The following is an 18,732-nucleotide window of genomic DNA, read 5'->3' on the forward strand; positions in this document are numbered from 1 at the left end:
GTGTGCTTGTTATTAAACTGTGTTTAATAAATATACTGCAAATGGATCCCTCTGTGTCAGACTCCTCGTTACAATTATGAACAAGCTTTTAGTGAATTGCTTAATAAAGACTTGTTAAGTATCAGTTAGTACTTTATATATGTTATTGGGACGTTGTTCTAAAGTTGCAACTACTCTTCATTTATTAACTGTTAGTCAATGAGGAATAGTTGCAACTTTAGAATAACGTCCCAATAACATACATAAGTACTTGACTAATATATTAACTCACACTTTACAGATCAGTTGTTCATAGTTTGTTTACTATCTAATAATACCAGTTGTCTATTGGTTATCTATAAGGCACAGTTATAAATAAACTATAACCTATTATTTAACAATTCATTTATAACCCATTAACTAACAGCTTATTAATTATGTATTAACTAGTTATAACGGATAGTTATTCTAAAGTGTTACCAAAATTGTTTTTTGAAACTTTCCAGTTGACATATTCAGTTTACTCTGCATCTGGGAGCACTCTGGGAGTAACTCAGTGGTTTGTGATAAATGGTTGTAAAGATTTGTAATCACTGAATGGAGATATGTGACATTAGTGGTGTTGAGTGAGGTTTCTCTGAAATATCACAGCGTGCAATACAATCAGTTATCTTACACTCTTTTATGTGTGCATGTGCCGTAGCGTTTCTTTCAGCTATCATTTGGTGCTCCCATTGCTTGCTACTTACAGAAAAATACTGAACTTGATGCATTGAGACAATTAAAGTAGCAATAAGAAATGATTCAACTACAAAAACACAGTCAAAAATTGCATTAAATTTCAGGGTTCAGATACAAAAAGTGCCATCTGAAATTTGCATCTAAAATTACCATTTCATGAGAGATTACTGTGTTTAGGTTAAAGGGGTGGTCCACCTATGATATCATATTTTAAACTTTAGTTGATGTGTAATGTAGCTGTGTAAACATAAACAACATCCAGACCTTGGTTTTTACAAAGTTCGCTTAGCAAAGCCTACAATGAACGAACTTTAAGGACTACAAAAAAATACTTCCGAGCCAGTGAGATCACAAATGTACTTTTACCGCGCGCACACACTGCGCAGCTAAGGGGTGTGGAAAGAGGCGTTGTAATGTTACAGCAGAGAGAGCTAAAATGGCGTCCAAACGCTGCTGTTTCCACAGAGCTTCTTCTGTTTCTGTATTTAGGTTTCCAAATGACACGACACAAAGACAGAAGTGCTCACAGTTCAATATTAATTATGTTCCAGAGAATTATAAAACACATAGCAAGCATGATTTGACAAAACACAGCTTTCAAAATCTCTCCCAGTTCACTGCTGGATTCGGTTAAAATCTCCTCGAAGAAAGGAGCAGCTACAACAAGCAGAAGCTGTAAACTCTAAGCCACAACCTGTGTTTTTATTTGTTAAAATTGATCATGACATGTACAGTGTCTAGCGTTAATGGTATGCTGTAGCAAAGATGTAAACAATGGGAAATGCTGTTTGGCACCGGTAACTATTTAGCTACAAATTCATATTTACCAGTCAATCCGCTGTAAACACACACACACACACACTCTTCACCAGCATGTCTCTCTATGCGTGTGCGACTGTGCATGTCTCACTATAGGTGGCTTCTCCTGTGTTCTACATCTCAGATAATGAAGTCGCAAAAGATATGTAAACGATTCATATTACTTACACAGGCATATTCCAGATATGTGTAAAAGACGTTGTGTAACGCGTCTTGTGTAAAAAAATAGAGAAGAGCTTGCCTAACTCTTGTAGCTGCAGAAAAATCAGTCAAGGCTCACACAGGCTCACGCATTCCACATCTTATGCTTCATTCTTCTGTCAACAGTGTCACTGTATATTAAGAAAATAACTTAATTCGAGCATCAAAGAAAAACAAACATCAGTCCCGCGCACATGCGCTTCTCGTGTTACACGCGTCTAAGTAAGATTTATGAAAAAATTATGTAATTTTCTTTTTTTTTTTTATTACTTTCTGGACCACCCCTTTAAGTAATTTCACTTTTATGACTAAGGTATAGGTTAGGTTCTTTTAATTGCCTGCAAACTGAAATAACAGTTTTTAAAATCTGAATTCTTCATTTACTCTTATGTATTGCAGTTTTTCTCGGTTGGTACATTTCTCAAAATGTGCAAAACAGAACTCAATTTCTCAAAACATTGTGTACAAATCGCAAAACACCATGGATTACCTGCAAAACAGGATTACTTGTCTCTTGCTCAAAATCCTTAGTTCATCTTTCAAAACTACATTTCTGTGTCAAATAAACATGCAATCATCATCAGAATGACAAATCCTGTAGAGGGATATAACACATATTCTTATCATCAACTAACATAATTTTAGAAGTTATACTAGATTAATTTAAGTTGAAAACAATCATTCGTTTCATTAGTTTCAATTTCAGTCATGTTAACAGAGAGCAAACACCTTATTAAAATCAGAGACTTGGATAATTAACTTGTTGTGATTGACATATGTTGACAGGTGCCAAGATCAGTGCCAGGTTGGCACATATGGTATCGGCTGCAGCCAGGCATGTCGCTGTGTAAATGGCGCTCAGTGCTATCATGTGAGTGGAGCATGTTTGTGCGAGCAGGGATACACCGGAGAAAGCTGTGAGGAGCGCATTTGTCCGGATGGTCAATATGGCCTTAAGTGTGACAGGAAGTGCCCATGTAACACCAACAACACACGCAGGTGAGACAAACACTGCAAATATGTTTTCATCTTTTCAGTACTTACATGGCGCATGACACAGGTCAAATTTTTTTTGTTTAACAACAGGAATCTTTAAGTTTGTGCTCTATTTAGTGAATTTGATTTTAGGGCAAGTTTGGAATGAACCCTTAAAGACCTAGAGGTATTTTGTGGGCACCTAATGGGCCTATATTATTATTATTTTTTAAACCAGTTTTATTGTTATTTTAGCAGTCAGCCTCAAGTGTCATAAATTATTTTAAACAGGACAACCTGAACAAGCTAAAATCTGTATCATTTAAAGGTCCAGTCTACAATATTTTTTATTCCAAAAACATATGAACAGACAGAAAATATTCCAGAATTTTAAGAAAAACATTTTCTTTTAAAAAACTGTCATTTTCTAGTTATTACAAACAAAACCTCATGAAGGTTTTTTTTTTCTTTAGAAATACATGCTTTGATGTTTTATACTTACAAAATACATTTTGTCTACATCCACCTTTCCCTGAGCAAGTTAAAGCAATTTATTTCAATGTTATTCTAAGGCGTTTTTCAGTGGGAAAAAACTAGCGCATTTATTTACTGACAATGTATTTGCCCAAAAGTTCTGGGAATGAACTAAACAGAAAGATTGTTACAAAATAACAGAACCCTGAAGCAAGTTTGACTTTTTCCAAATAATATATTTTCAGTTACCATAAACAACACCAACACACATAATAAACAAATAAAAAATAATAAATAATGTGTCAAAGTCCAAATAAAAATGGTGCAAATCCTCAGTAAAAACTTAGATATAAATATTTACTACACTATAAATAGTTACATAACTAAACTAGATTCCATCCTTAGATTTTATGTGCCAGTATATGGTGTTGACCCTGCTGCTTCTCAACTTTTGCGTTGCAGACAAAAAGCCGCACCGTCATTTGCGTCCTTTGAAAACAGCAAGACCAGCACTTTGCACACTTTTTAGCTGCGGGCGGCTGTTTCAGTCTTTAAGGGTTAGCAAAATAAAACAAACTAATACCTGTGAAATCCAGAGTTTGATTCAGAGTTTATTGGTTGCTTTCAGATTGAATGCTGCCGTCTATGAGGCTTGTGGCATAAGAATGAGACTTAGTTTAATGCAATAATGCATTTCATCAATGCTAAATTTAATTCATCTATATTTGTATAGCGCTTTTACAATGTAGATTGTGTCAAAGCAGCGTAACATAGAAGTTCTAGTATATTGAAATTGTCAGTCCAGTTTTCAGAGTTGAAGTTCAGTTTAGTTTAAATTTCACTGCTGAAAGTCCAAAAACAGAAGAACAAATTTTTTGATGTGCAGCTCCACAAGTCCCAAACCAAGCAAGCCAGTGGCAACAGTGGCAGGAAACTAAACTTTCATTCATTTTCTTGTCGGCTTAGTCCCTTTATTAATCCGGGGTCGCCACAGCAGAATGAACCGCCACCTTATCCAGCTAGTTTTTACAAAGCAGATGCCCTTCCAGCCACAACCCATCTCTGGGAAACATCAACACACACATTCACACACACACACACACACACACTACGGACAATTTAGTTTACCCAATTCACCTGTACCGCATGTCTTTGGACTGTGGGGGAAACCGGAGCACCCAGAGGAAACCCACGCGAAGGCAAGGAGACAAAGACAACCCCACACAGAAATGCCCACTGAGCCGAGGTTCGAACCAGCGACCTTCTTGCTGTGAGGCGACAGCACTACCTACTGCGCCACTGCCTCGCCACTAAACTTTACCAATCGACAAAAATGAAGAAAAAAAACCTTGAGAGAAACCACGCTCAGCATGACCATTTCACCTCTTACCAAGCTTCTTGTGCAGAGCTGCAGTCTAGGCGCTGGAGGCTGGAGAAAGCAGCAGAACAAAACTAAACTACATTTTGTTGCCTTTTACATGTGTAAAGACTATAAAGTTGAATCTAATCTAATCCAGTCTTAGGCCCAATCCCAATTCTATTTTTGTACCCCTACTCCTTGCCACTCCCCTTGGACCTTACAACCGAGGGTTAAGGGGAAGGGCTTCAAAATGTACCCCTAAGAATTGGGACAACACTAGAGTGCCTGCACATGTCATCATATGTCCTTGGGATCTCTTGCTTCATATGAGATCAGATGATGGCGACTGCTGTAGTTGTTCCAGTTGTGTTATTTTTTGGTACTTATCTTCAGGAAATCACTGAAGGCATATATTATGTTATCATAGCCATCTAATGTGGCAATAAGATCGTAACTGTACTGTGCATTTACACAGTGGCCATACTCATCAATGTAAACACACAAAAACAGCATTAACATTATAGCACACAGTGTAAAAAAGCTCATTGACAGCCACTAAACTTTTCTGATAGGTTATTCCAGTGTCATCGAGTGTCAGAAAGTTGTGGGACACCTGTACAGGAGTTATGATTAGGGATTATAGCTCGCAAAATTTAGCGGTTTTTATTTTAGCGTTTTTTTAAAAAAGCATGACGGTAAAACATGAACGCTGTTATGAATATATTAAAACACATGTTTGTTTATTGTAAAAATTCATTATAATGGCAAGAAATACGAATTTGTGGATCTCCTTATTTCCGGGTGCAGCTATTGCTGGGGTATTCTGGGAATTTTTTCTACCCCTTGGTTTCAAGTGTGGTCCTAAAAAGTCTTCGTTTGAAGGGGTGTATACCCCTTGCCCTTAGCCCTATGCCTTCAAGCTAAAGAGAATTGGGACACCACTACCCCCTCACCAGTACGCGCAAAACAAGGGGTAGGGGTAAGGGGAAGAGCTAAGGGGTAGAATTGGGATTGGGCCTAATAGTCAGTGACAACCATCTATAGTCGTCTAGTGCAATATGGGCAGATTAGAGTGATTATTCTAAAACTGTACAAAATATAATGATTTATTTTTTGTTGTTTGCATTACATAAAGAAATTAGATAAGCTCTGTGCTCATTGTCTACTAAATATTTTTCATCAAATGGTGCAAATGATGTTAAAGAACTCTGGATAGATTCTTCAAAAAAGGCAACTGAAATGACACAAAATGATAAATCGTTTCTTTAAACTGTGACAGGCTTTTGACAAGGCTTTCTGCAGCAAACAGTGAATCAAACAAAGATTAGATTTACTTTGTGAACATAATTCATGTACGTATCTGCAGAAGAATAAAAGAAAAACATGAATCTAAAAAAAGAAATCATGAATTTACAACAAATTAAAGTTGGAAAAAGAAAGGAACACGTTTTTAAACAATGGTTTTAATAATTAATTTGTAATAACTAATATAATTCGTCTTTGCCATGATAACAGTACATAATATTTGACTGCTTATTTTGCAAGATATTCAGCTTATAGTGCAATTTAGAGGCTTGGCTGGTTTACTTTTGTAGGCAAGTTAGGTTCATTAGATTTATTTGACAACAATGGTTTGTTCTGTAGCCAATCGTAGCCAAAAACTGCGTTAATTCCAGCCAAACTGATAAAATGGAGACTGTGTGAGGGAAATATTTGATCGAAAAATTAGCAGGAGAGCTAATAATACTATATACAGTAACCTACAGTATTTAGTTTTTTTTTAAATATTTTTTAATACTAAAAGAAACCTACCTTTTGCATAAAAAATCCCACTTAATTATTACAGTTAAGCAAAAGACAGAAATAGCTGACTTGAAACCATTTTTAGCTGTTGAAAGTCTTAGGATGAACCTAGGATCCAGGAGGAACAATGCGGTTTTTGTCCAGGCTGTGGTACATTGGACCAGCTCTATACCCTCACCAGGGTGCTTGAGGGTTCATGGATGCACAACCTGTCCACATGTGTTTTGTGGACTTGGAGAAGGCATTCGACCGTGTCCCTCGGGGCATTCTGCGGAGGGTGCTCTGGGAGTATGGGGTAAGAGGCGCTATGTTAAGGGCTGTCTTATCGCTGTATGAACAGAGTAGGAATCTGGTTCGCATTGCCGGCAATGACTTGTTTCAAGTGCATGTTAGACTCCAGCAGGGCTGCCCTTTGTCACCAATTCTGTTCATAAATTTTATGGAAAGAATTTAAATACACAGCCAGTTCAGGGACAACAGGATTTAATCTCTGTTATTCGCAGACGATGTTGTTCTTTTGGCTTCATCGAACATGGAACTTCAGCAAACACTTGGGCAGTTTTATGCCTAGTGTGATGCGGTTGGGATGGGAACCAAGTCCAAGGTCATGGTGCTCCACCAGAAAAAGTTGGTTTGCCATCTCCATATTGGAGAAACGTCCTCACCCCAGGTAGAGGAGTTCAAGTATCTTGGGGTTTTGTTCACGAGTGAGGGAGGGATGGAACGTAAGATTGACAGGCGGATTGGTGCACCTGCAGCAGTAATGCGGTTGATGTACCGATCCGTTGTAGTGAAGAAGGAGCTGAGCCGAAAGGCAAAGCTCTCAATTTAACGGTCAATCTACGTTCCTACTCTCACCTTTGGTCATGAGCTTTGGGTCATGACCGAATGGACAAGATCTCAGATACAAGCGGTTGAAATGAGATTCCTTCGCAAAGTGGCAAGGCGGCAGGGCGCACCCTAATGGATAGGGTGAGCAGCTCTGTCACCCGGGAGGAGCTCGAAGTAGAGCCGCTGGCCCTTCACATCGAGAAAAGCCAGTTGAGGTGGCTCGGGCATCTGTTTGAGATGCCTCCTGGACACATACCTAGGGAGGTGTTCCAAGCATTATCCACCGGGAGGAGGGCAGGAAACCCAGGACACACTGGAGGAACTTTGTCTCTCAGCTGGCCTTGAAACGCCTCGGTATCCCCCCTGGAGAAGCTGAAGGAAGTGTCTGAGGAGAGGAAAGTCTGGGGTTCTCACCTAAGATCGGCCCTGTAAAAGCGATAGAATATGAATGAATGAATGAAAAAATCCTAGTGTTCTAATACTTTTGTCCACAACTGTAAATATATATGGCTGTAAAATGGGTTTTAAGCAATTAAAAAAAAAACTTCAGTCTTAAAAAAGGATTGAGTGTCATGGAACTTATGTTAGCATTATTTAGAGAAAACACCCCAAAAAAATGGCATTTGTTGTAACAATATTTTATATTTAAAAAAAATCTTAATTAATTTTTCAACAGTAACTGTGCAAGTCCAAACACTAATTAAGTAATTTCCACATTCCCTTCAAGCACATGTTTTACCTAGCAAAAGTGTTTAAGAAGAAAATGTAAATTGTTTAAAAATACAACACAGTTTGGTATGATCAAATATTTAGTTACACATTTTAACAACTACTGGTCTGAGAAGTATGTTGTTTCATTTTATTAATGTCCATTGAACATTATACATATTTGGACATTTCTCTAAGCTGTTTGAAATATTTAACATCATACACTTTGTTTTAACATTAAATTATTTAATTAACCAAATAAATTATTTTGTATTTTATTGCTTGTTTGTTATGCATCACAAATACATACAGCGCTTAGCATATATAAGAACACCCCTCACAAATCTATCATTTAAATTCATATTTATAATAGGAAGCTATGCAATATTATATTTGTGCATATGATTTGGATTAGTCAGTACTGAAGCCAAATCTGGAGCTTATCTAACAAAATAACTTTTGATATTGGTCCAAAAACTAATACACCCAAATGTATATGTTATAGAAAAATATTAAATGCAAATTACATATAAAATACAATACTAAATACAAAAAAAATATCTTTTTCTAAATGGGGTGTACTTAATTATGCCGAGCACTGTATATGCATTACATATTACATACAGTTAAAGGCAAAATTATTATCCCTTCTGTGAAATAGTTTATTCTTTTTCAAATATTTTCTAAATATGTTGTATAAATACAAATGTAAGCTCTAATATTTTTTGTTAAATGAACTGCTTTAATTTGGAGCAAGATATACAGGGTTTGAAGAATTTGGTTAGACATATGTCACTGTTAATTTGGTACAGTTTTGTTTTGCACTCTAAAATACCTGCTCTGAAACATGTCAGCTGTGTAGCATGCTAACAATGAATGTTGATAAAACACAAAAAAGGTGTGCTCAGTCAAGCTAACCTCAGACTTATACCTGGTTTGCCACCGAATCTGGTTTCCTAATGTAGACCACTGGGGGTTAATGTGTGCGTCTTGTTGTTGTTTTTTAAGGGGCTGTGTGTTAAGACAGGGGAACACACACACACACACACACACACACACACACACACACACACACACACACACACACACACACACACACACACACACACACAGTTGCTCATTGTTTAGTTCAGACAGACGTGCACAGCTGACAAACCACATGTGTCACATGTGATGGCAGCTGCGGTAGTAACTCAAAAAGGCTCTTTACAGCTGCTCTGTCCACAGGTAATGGACTTTATTGTCTCATTATGTCTGACATTTAATAGTTATTAACACCAACCCCTGTCAAGTGGTTTTATTAAGAGCTTACAAGTTTTTTATTAAGAGCTTTTTTTCCTAAACATAAAGAAAATCAGTATAAAATGATATATAATATACAGTTGAAGTCAGAATTATTAGTCCCCCTTTGAATTTCTTTTTCTTTTTAAATTTTTTCCCAAATTATGTTTAACAGAGCAAGGAAATTTTGACAGTGTGTCTGATAATATTTATTCTTTTGGAGAAAGTCTTATTTGTTTTATTTGAGCTAAAATAAAAGCAGTTTTGAATTTTTTAATAAACATTTTAAAATCAAAATTATTAGCCCCTTTAAGCTATATATTTTTCCGATATACAGAACAAACCATCGTTATACAAACTTGCTTAATTCCCCTAACCTGCCAAGGTAACCTAATTACCCTAGTTAAGCCTTTAAATGTCACTTTAAGCTGTATAGAAGTGTCTTGAAAAATATCTAGTCAAATATTATTTACTGTCATCATGGCGAAGATAAAATAATAATAATAATAATATCATTATTAATATTTTCATCATCAAAGTAGGATTTTTTTTCATTTATTAATAAATAATAAATGTTACATTTTATTTCTTAATAAATAGCCTTGTTATTTGTTTATTTATACGATTTTTACATGAGATTAGAATACGTGTTGTATGTAATATGTACTTTTGTAAGTGATTTTATGTTAGATTAGAATGTGGAATGTTCTCAATAATATTTGTAGAGGAACACGGGCTCTATATGTGCCATTTACATTTATTTCAATTAATATGGAAAATGTTTTTACCAAAACTAATATTGGATGTTCTTTTAAAAGTGTGTGCGTGTAAACAATATAATTTGCACAAAGAAATGATGGGGTTCTTCTCTAAAGAAGTTGTTATGACCCTGTTCAGAGCATCATTGTGATTGTTTTACGTTATAACTAACATGGATCTAACGATTTAAACGATGGATTTGTGACCGAAAAACTATGATTTTGGGGAAACACTCATCACTACATCGTTATTTCCCAAATGATGCATCATACTATGATAGTTCAGCCACGAGTTACATTGTTATTTGGGAAACTCATCCCTGGTTAAGGATCGTTGTATTCTTGGTTTGCATTCATTCATTCATTCATTCATTCATTCATTTTCTTATCGGCTTAGTATCTTTATTATTCGCCACAGCGGAATGAACCGGCAACTTATCCAGCACATTTTTTATGCAGCGAATGCCCTTCCAGCCGCAACCAATCTCTGCGATTCAACACACACATTCACACACACACACTCATACACTACGGACAATTTAGCCTACCCAATTCACCTGTACCGCATGACTTTGTACTGTGGGGGAAACCGGAGCACCTAGAGGAAACCCACGCGAACGCAGGGAGAACATGCAAACTCCACACAGAAACGCCAACTGAGCCGAGGCTTGAAACAGCGACCCAGCGACCATCTTGCTGTGAGGCGACAGCACTACCTACTGCGCCACTGCTTCGCCTCCTGGTTTGCATGTCAAACATAAATGTTGTAAATAAATGTAAAAAATGCTCTATTTTAATATCTTTGCAGAAAATTTCAAAGAAAAAAAGTTAATATTCTGCCATTTGAATTAAACATTAAACACTGCCGAATGAATAAAGAAAACAACCAATTTTAACATTGCATCAGTCAATTCAAAAGGTCAAGCAAATTCACCACCAGCAGAATTATTAACAGTAATAACAACAATAATTAATGCAGACCATCACACAAACACACAACATGTAGTTAACTCACATGTTTTACAATGGATTTTTGCATTTGAGAAAATTTTCTTTAACATCCAACCTCTCCAAAAACATTTTCAAACACTTGCTGTCTGTTGCAATGACAATGTGTCTAATATTTTTAATTTAAAATCAGGATTTCCCGTTTCAAGAAAAATATAAATAATGAAATGCACATCCAAATTAATAAAAAATGTGAACCAGCCAGCCCTACACAGTGTGATTTAGATGGTAGATTGTTGTTTACATGTTCTTTACCTAAATAATGTGAAGTCTCTCTTTTTCTCTCAGTTGTCACCCAATGTCAGGTGAGTGTTCCTGCCAGTCGGGCTGGTCGGGGTTGTACTGTAATGAGACATGTGCTCCTGGTTTCTATGGGGAGGGCTGTCAGGAGGTCTGTCGCTGCCAGAATGGAGCCGACTGCCACAGTGTGAGCGGGGAATGTATCTGTGCACCGGGATATAAGGTACATCATCATAAAAGAGGATGTCTTTTCTATGTGTAAGTGTATGTGTGTGTGTGCATTGGATTCAAACTCTGATGTGTGATTTTGATCACAGGGCTCTGACTGTGCCATAGCTTGCCCTCCGGGTACATACGGCATCAACTGTACTTCTCTGTGTTCTTGTAAAAATGGAGCCATTTGTTCACCCATCGATGGATCATGTTCTTGTCAAGCAGGTAATGCTCTTCAGTTCTCATCTTCAGGATCCACGTTCCTGCAGAGTTTAGCTCCAGCCCTGATCCCCACATGTAACTTTCTAATTCAGTTCAAGTTTTACTGGATTGGAGCAAAATCACTGCAAAAATGGTTTCAGTGGACAGGGGATCTCCTACAGTTGAAGTCAGAATTATTAACCCTTGTGATATATTAGCCTCCCAGTATATTTTTCCTCCAATTTCGGTTTAAAGGAAATAGGGTTTTCATTTCTAAACATAATAGTTTTATTAATAATTTTTTTTATGACATTATATTTTTTTTAAATATTTTTTTAAATCTTTGCCATACATTACCAAATATTTTACTAGATATTTTTCAAGATACTAGTATTCAGCTTAAAGTGTAAGGTTTTACGCTAACACTTTATAATAACTACACACTATGTATCATTTACTAAGCATTGGCATCTAGTGAATTCATTATTTGTTAAGCATTTACTCTACATTAATAAACGTTAGTAAGCAGTTTACAACTGCAGCTACAAATGCTGTATTCTTGACTTATAAGCACCTATTCTGTAACGACCGGGGGGAGTGACAAAGACAACTGGAGGTAGGATCCAATATGCAGGTTTATTCTTTGTCAGGCAAGCAATGGTCAAATCATGTGTGAACAGGTATATGCAGGCAAATCCAAAATCGTAATCGTATTAACAGGCAACAGGTCAAAAGGCAGGCGGCTAAACAGGAGAACAAGGAAAACTAGGCTAAGGTCTAACACGGAGAAATAAGACAAGGAAACGCGTTGTAAAGTCACACTAGGGTAAACAAGATTTGGCAAACTGGATGGGTTCATGAGTGGCTTATACTTCGTGTGCTATCAGACTATGACAAGGTACAGCTGGTGTGTGCAATTAAGCTAGATGAATGAGCAGGCGTGCGTGTCTGGGAGAAGTGCATGTAAGAATGTGTAGTCCTGGGGAATGCGGAAGTGTAGTCCTGAGAGTTCGTGTGAGAACCAGCGATCTCTGGAGAGCGATCTCTGGTTGTGTGACATATATAATGTGTTTATTAATTGTACTTTCATACTTTGTTAATTATTCATTTTTCATTACTAAATTAAGTATTGCATTATTTACAAACCATTTGTATTTAAGAGTAGTTGAGGGTTTTTAGGATCATTCAGAATGAGTTAGTAAATGATTAATAAACTATTGAAATCAACATTTATATATTTTATTATTCAGGCATATACTAATAGGTAACTAATATGTTAATAAATGCTTTATTAACTCAACTTCATGCAGTTTTGTGACCTAATCTAAAGTGAGGACTATTCATGCTTTATAAATCCCTTATAAATGACAATTAAAGGCTCAGAATCAAATGAATAAATGAATCTTTTCTAAAATGTAAAATTACTGTAAAGTTTAAACACTGCTGAATAACAGGAGTGTCAAAATACGACATAAAACTGCATAAAACAACAACAATATAATAATTTAACAATATAATAAGATGCATTGTTAAAACTCTGCAGTGATTTTATTTTAGATGAGGTTGCAAAGATTTATTTTTCATTTGAAGTATAGTTTTATTTGTGTATAGGAATGAATAACGTCATTCTTCCTGTTTAGAATTTAACTGAGCCTTTATTTGTCATTAATAAGGGATTTATAAAGCATGAATAATCCTCAATTTAGATTAGGTCACAAAACTAGATGAAGTTGAGTTAATAAAGCATTTATTAACATACATAGTAACCATTAATATATGCTTGAATAATAAGAAATTTAAATGTTGATTTGAATAGTTTGTTAATCATTTACTAACTAATTCTGAATGATCCTAAAAACCCTCAACTACTCTTATATACAAATGGTTTGTAAATAATGCGATACTTAATTTAGTAATGAAAAATAAATCATTAACTAAGTATGAAAATACAATTATTAAGCACATTTTAAATATGTTTGTAAATCAATAATAGAGCATTTGTAGCCACAGTTATAAACTGCTTACTAATGGTTATTAATGTAGAGTTAATTCTTAACAGATATTGAATTCACTATTTGCTAATGCTTAATAAATTATTTATAGTGTGTAGTTATTATAAAGTGTTACCGGTTTGGGTAATTGTATAAAAACAATTGTATAACAGTAGTTATAAAAAATATTGCTTAAGGGGGCTAATAATATTGACCTGAAAATGTTTTTAAAAATTAAAAACTGCTTTTATTCTCGTCAAAATAAAACAAATAAGACTTTCTTCAGAAGAAAAAATATTATAGAAAATACAGTGAAAAAATGCATTGCTCTGTTAAACATCATCATCATTTGGGAAATGTTTGAAAAGAAATAATTAATAATTTTGACTTCAACTGTATGTGTACTTGTGTTTTATTTTGAACAATAACTTGCATTGACTTGTGGGGGAGTGTTACAAAATTTTTATGTTACTCTTAATAGAGGTCACTAGACAGAAGATGCAGCAATAATAATGAGAGAAGGGACAATATTGAGAATTAATTAAGTAAAGACACTCAAATGGTTGCTAAATAATTTTGCCTTAAACCATTTGAAGTAAACAAATATGTTTTATTTAGCTCGGCTGCTAAATTAAGTAAATGTGTTAGGTCAGGGGTAGAGGAGATCAAATTATTATCCCCGAACGTAAAGTAAATTATTTTATTTATGTTTTGGATAATTTGACAAAAATGTGTAGAATTGAATTGGTGGCCCTGTAAATACTGAAAGGTAAAAAAACACTTGGTAGTATGTCATTCATTCATTCATTCATTCATTCATTCATTCATTCATTCATTCATTTTCATTTCGGATTAGTCACTTTATTAATCTGGGTTCACCACAGCGGAATGAACTGCCAACTTATCCAGCACATTTTTACACAGGGGATGCCCTTCCAGCCGCAACCCATCACTGGGAAATAGTGTGTTAATGCTGTCAAATAAAAAATAAATAAATATAGAAATTGCAGACTGCCAAAAATAAGTTGTATAGAATTTTATTTAAAACCTCCACTGTTACATATACAGTACGTGATGAACATTATGACATAAGCAGCTTGTTAAAAGTTTAACTTTTTAATTATTTTTTTGTGACGTATGTTAGAGTTTAAAGAAAATAGTACTATATCTGATTATTATGCTTGAGTATGAGAAATATGCTGTCATTCTACAAGGGTGAGAAGAAGGCACATTTATCTTTATAAATTTAAGAGGGACACAAAAAGACATTTTTTTATATTAGCTCCGCTGCTTGAAATGTATTACCTAGAACAGTGGTTCTCAAACTGTGGTACGTGTACCACTAGTGGTACGCAGGCTTCCTTCTAGTGGTACGTGGAGGAATCACTTAATAATTAAAATAAAAAAAAATGCACACACTTTTAACGCATACGATAAGACAGATAATATTTTTTATGTTTGTTATGTATTCAATCATTTGACCATTTTTCTTTCAAAACTTTCAAAAGCACAAATTGATGTTTTATTTATTTTTAATGGTTTAGTTAATGTTCAAACTATTAATAATGTTAAAAGTGGCTGACAATAATAACTATTCATAACAATAGGAATTAATCTGCCACATTTTTGAACTGTACAGAGCTGTAGCTGCTTAATTAGGCCTATAGCTACTCTGTATTTCAATCATTATGGTGGTACTTGGAGAGACAAATTTTTTTCTGAGGTGGTATTTTGTGAAATAAGTTTGAGAACCACTGATTCAAGTTAATAGTATTTTAAGAAGGGAAATCAAAAATGCTCGGAATGATGAGAGACTTGCTGAAGCAGCTTGCACTCCATTTATAATTTGTTTGTCCTTTTTCTTTTTTACATATCAAGGACCACAATGAAAATTAGCCAATGGCTTTTTTGTGTATTTCATTCTTGACAGTTTTATGAGTCAGTCAGTCCTATTGACAAACAAACAATCTATACGAACAACAATCTGAGATACTTGATTTGATGTCTCTGTAGCAAAGTTAGCAAAAAGGAAAATGTTAACAGTTAATAATATCTCATCATAATTAATTATATTTAGATATATTATTCATAGAAACCAGTAAAAAGCCAATTATAAATAAATAACTGTTAATTATTGTTAGAAATATTTATTAATAGTCTATGTCATTTCTTAACTCTATACTTTCTCCTTGTCGTCATTGCAACTCTGTCAGGGTGGCATGGGGTGGACTGCTCGATTAACTGCCCCAGTGGAACGTGGGGTTTGGGCTGTAACCTGTCATGTGTGTGTGGTAATGGAGGCGCATGCAATGCTCTTGATGGCAAATGCACATGTACTCCAGGCTGGAGAGGAGACAGATGTGATCAACATTGTCAGGTCAGATCATCTGTAACATCATACATTTTTCAATCTGACCCTCATTGAGAAATAGAAAACCTTAGAATGCGAAAATAAGTTCAAATCATTTCAAAAGACTGCACAATATTTGGACTTAATAATTTAGAATGCACTGTAAACATATCAGTTAATTGACTGATGACTCTGTGATTCATGGGTGTGTTACATAAGTTCATTATATTGTATTTGCAGATTAGCTCTGTATATACTGTATACACTTGCCAGCTGTACAGTCCAGCTTAACATTTTCTTATTTTGATTGAAATATCTATAAATAATATGAAATAATATGAATTCTAAAAATAAAATGTCATAATGTACACACTTTGTAAACCTGATTTGGAACAATGGTTATTGTGAAAAGGTGATATACAAATAAACCTGAATTGAATTCAATTGAATTGAATTTGAATGTTTAAGTCGTACATTTTTACATTGTAACTGGAAGAGCAGAGATCATAGTGCCATAATGTAGTTTTAAAGTTAAGTGAGGTTTATTTATATACTAATTTCGAGAGGATCACTTGCTTATGATTTATCACGGCCAGTCCCGTATTTGCTAATCACTATCTTCCAATCATATGAGCCCTAAGCTACTATAAATAACCACATTTTCAGCTCATTTTATCTTCGTTTGGAAGAAACCCCCCTCCTCCCCTATTCTCCTCCTTTACCTCTGATTGGGCGGCCCGGCGGCCCAGTGGTTAGCACTGCGAGCCCCACAGCAAGAACACTGCCGGCCCTGGTCCCTTAGGGCCGGTGGGTGTTTCTGTGAGGAGTTTGTATGTTCTCCCCGTGTCCGCGTGGGTTTTCCCCGGGTTCTCCGGTTTCCTCCCACCATCCAAAGACATTCAACATGTATAACAATCAAGCTTTTGTCTAACCCCTCTGTTCCCTCAGCTACCGCAGTCGGGGAGTTCTGAGATCCACCGAGCTCAGTCTCCCCTCTTGCTCTGCCAACGGGAGGAAGCCCCGGGCTCGAGGATCCCTTGAGCTCGGGGCTCTCTCCCTGGACAGCATGCCAAACAAGCTTTTATAAATCATCAGCTAAGTGTGAACTCTTGAAAGGAAAACGCCTGTGAATCACAAATTACGACTGTCAATTAATTTTTGCAATGTGGTAGTGTATTATATCCCAATTATTTTCTGTGTTTTTGACATTCACTCCTCATTTTATGATCATCTCATTACTTCAGCCCAATGAACATATTGATAATAATAATAGTTTGCCTAACCAGTTTCAAATGAATTAAAGTTTCTTTTAATATGCAATTATTTTGAATGTTTATTGTTCAAATCTTGTGAAAATCCCTACTTTGTTGTGTGCAGGACGGGACATATGGATTGGATTGCCGTGAGCGTTGTGACTGCAGTCATGCAGATGGGTGTCACCCCTCAACTGGACACTGCCGCTGTCTAGCAGGCTGGACAGGTAAACACAAACAAATCTGGATGTGTTTGCTATTTGAGCTGGATTGTTTCATGATAATCAGGGCTTTACATTAATACACGCCAACCCACCAAATGTAAACATAATTTTTACAATGTAGTTTTCTTAAAGCAGTTCAACAATAAGGATGGCCCAATATGCATGCATATACGCACACTCCCGTTTACTTGCGTTTTTTTCAGTTCACTTGTGATTGGTTCTCTTTGAAAAAGACTTGATAAAAACGATGCTCGTGTACCCACAGTCCTGCTGCTTTTAAGAGCTCAAGATTGAAAAATATATAAATTTGTAAGCAACAGCAGCAGTCACTGCTTTCATTTTAATTATTCTCAGGCACGTGATCATCCTTTCATTATTACTCGTGATTTGTTTTTACCTGCTTTCTTTTGCTTACAGTTATTTTTGTTAATATAGTTTAATTATCATCCTTTACGATAACATTTCTTTAATATGAGATTAACTCCCCATTTGTGTGTAGTAACTACTGATCTGAGACCTTTAGCCAGGACAGATTACTGTGCATATTTTAGATGCTTGACAATAGATCTTTTTAAATGTTAATTAAAAAAAATAATAAAAAAGTTTTGTTGAATAAAAAGTGCATGTATACAGCTATATATTTGCTTGTTTTGAAAAATTTAAATATGTGGCTAAGAAATAATTATTTCTTTTTAATGTGGATGGAGATGAATTTGGTAAAACCTTTATTCTGAGTCCTAAAAAGTTATGTGAAATAAAAACCAATTGCAATGCGACAACCCATTTGCTCATGCACAGTGAGCAAGCTCGTACACAACACACACAAACTGTGAAATAAATGAGGAGGCATGTGGACAACACAACATCGAAATGAAGTCATTTTAGCATGTCAAAGTTACATTTATTTATATAAAATATATTTTCCAAACAACAAAATTGTTGCTAGTGAAAATGGAAAGTGGCTAGTAATGTTGGAAATCTACAAGCCACAGTGGCTGGTGATCAAAAAAGTTAATGAAAGCCCTGATGATAATGTATCTTTTTCTGCTTTATAATGCTTGATTTCTTAAGCTTGATTTTGATGTAGTAGTTTAGACGCCTCTGGACAACTTACTTTTGTTTTCACTTCAGGAAAACGCTGTTTTTATTTTGTCTGGAAGGTTACAGACAAAGTTTGAGTTAGCACATGTTTTCGCACAATTTGGCTTATAAATATATGATGCTTAAGTCATTTCATTGCTTGGAAGACATTTCATAACAATGGACGTTTTTGAGCTGTAGTTGCAGCCACTGACATTTTGTAAACAAATCAGCATTTAAGG

General features: G+C 35.4%; 1 protein-coding gene across 1 annotated transcript in view; it reads left to right on the forward strand.

Annotated features, from left to right (window-relative positions):
* megf10 (multiple EGF-like-domains 10) overlaps positions 1-18,732 on the forward strand; it is a 92,890-nt gene that overhangs the window by 44,939 nt on the left and 29,219 nt on the right. Inside the window, 5 exon segments of the mRNA NM_001423788.1 lie at positions 2,527-2,739; positions 11,227-11,401; positions 11,496-11,616; positions 15,797-15,960; positions 17,311-17,413. Of these exon segments, the coding sequence (NP_001410717.1) occupies positions 2,527-2,739; positions 11,227-11,401; positions 11,496-11,616; positions 15,797-15,960; positions 17,311-17,413 (776 nt within the window).

The sequence above is a fragment of the Danio rerio genome, chromosome 10 (assembly GCF_052040795.2).
Source record: "Danio rerio strain M-AB ecotype USA chromosome 10, GRCz13ab, whole genome shotgun sequence".
Lineage (NCBI taxonomy): Eukaryota > Metazoa > Chordata > Actinopteri > Cypriniformes > Danionidae > Danio > Danio rerio.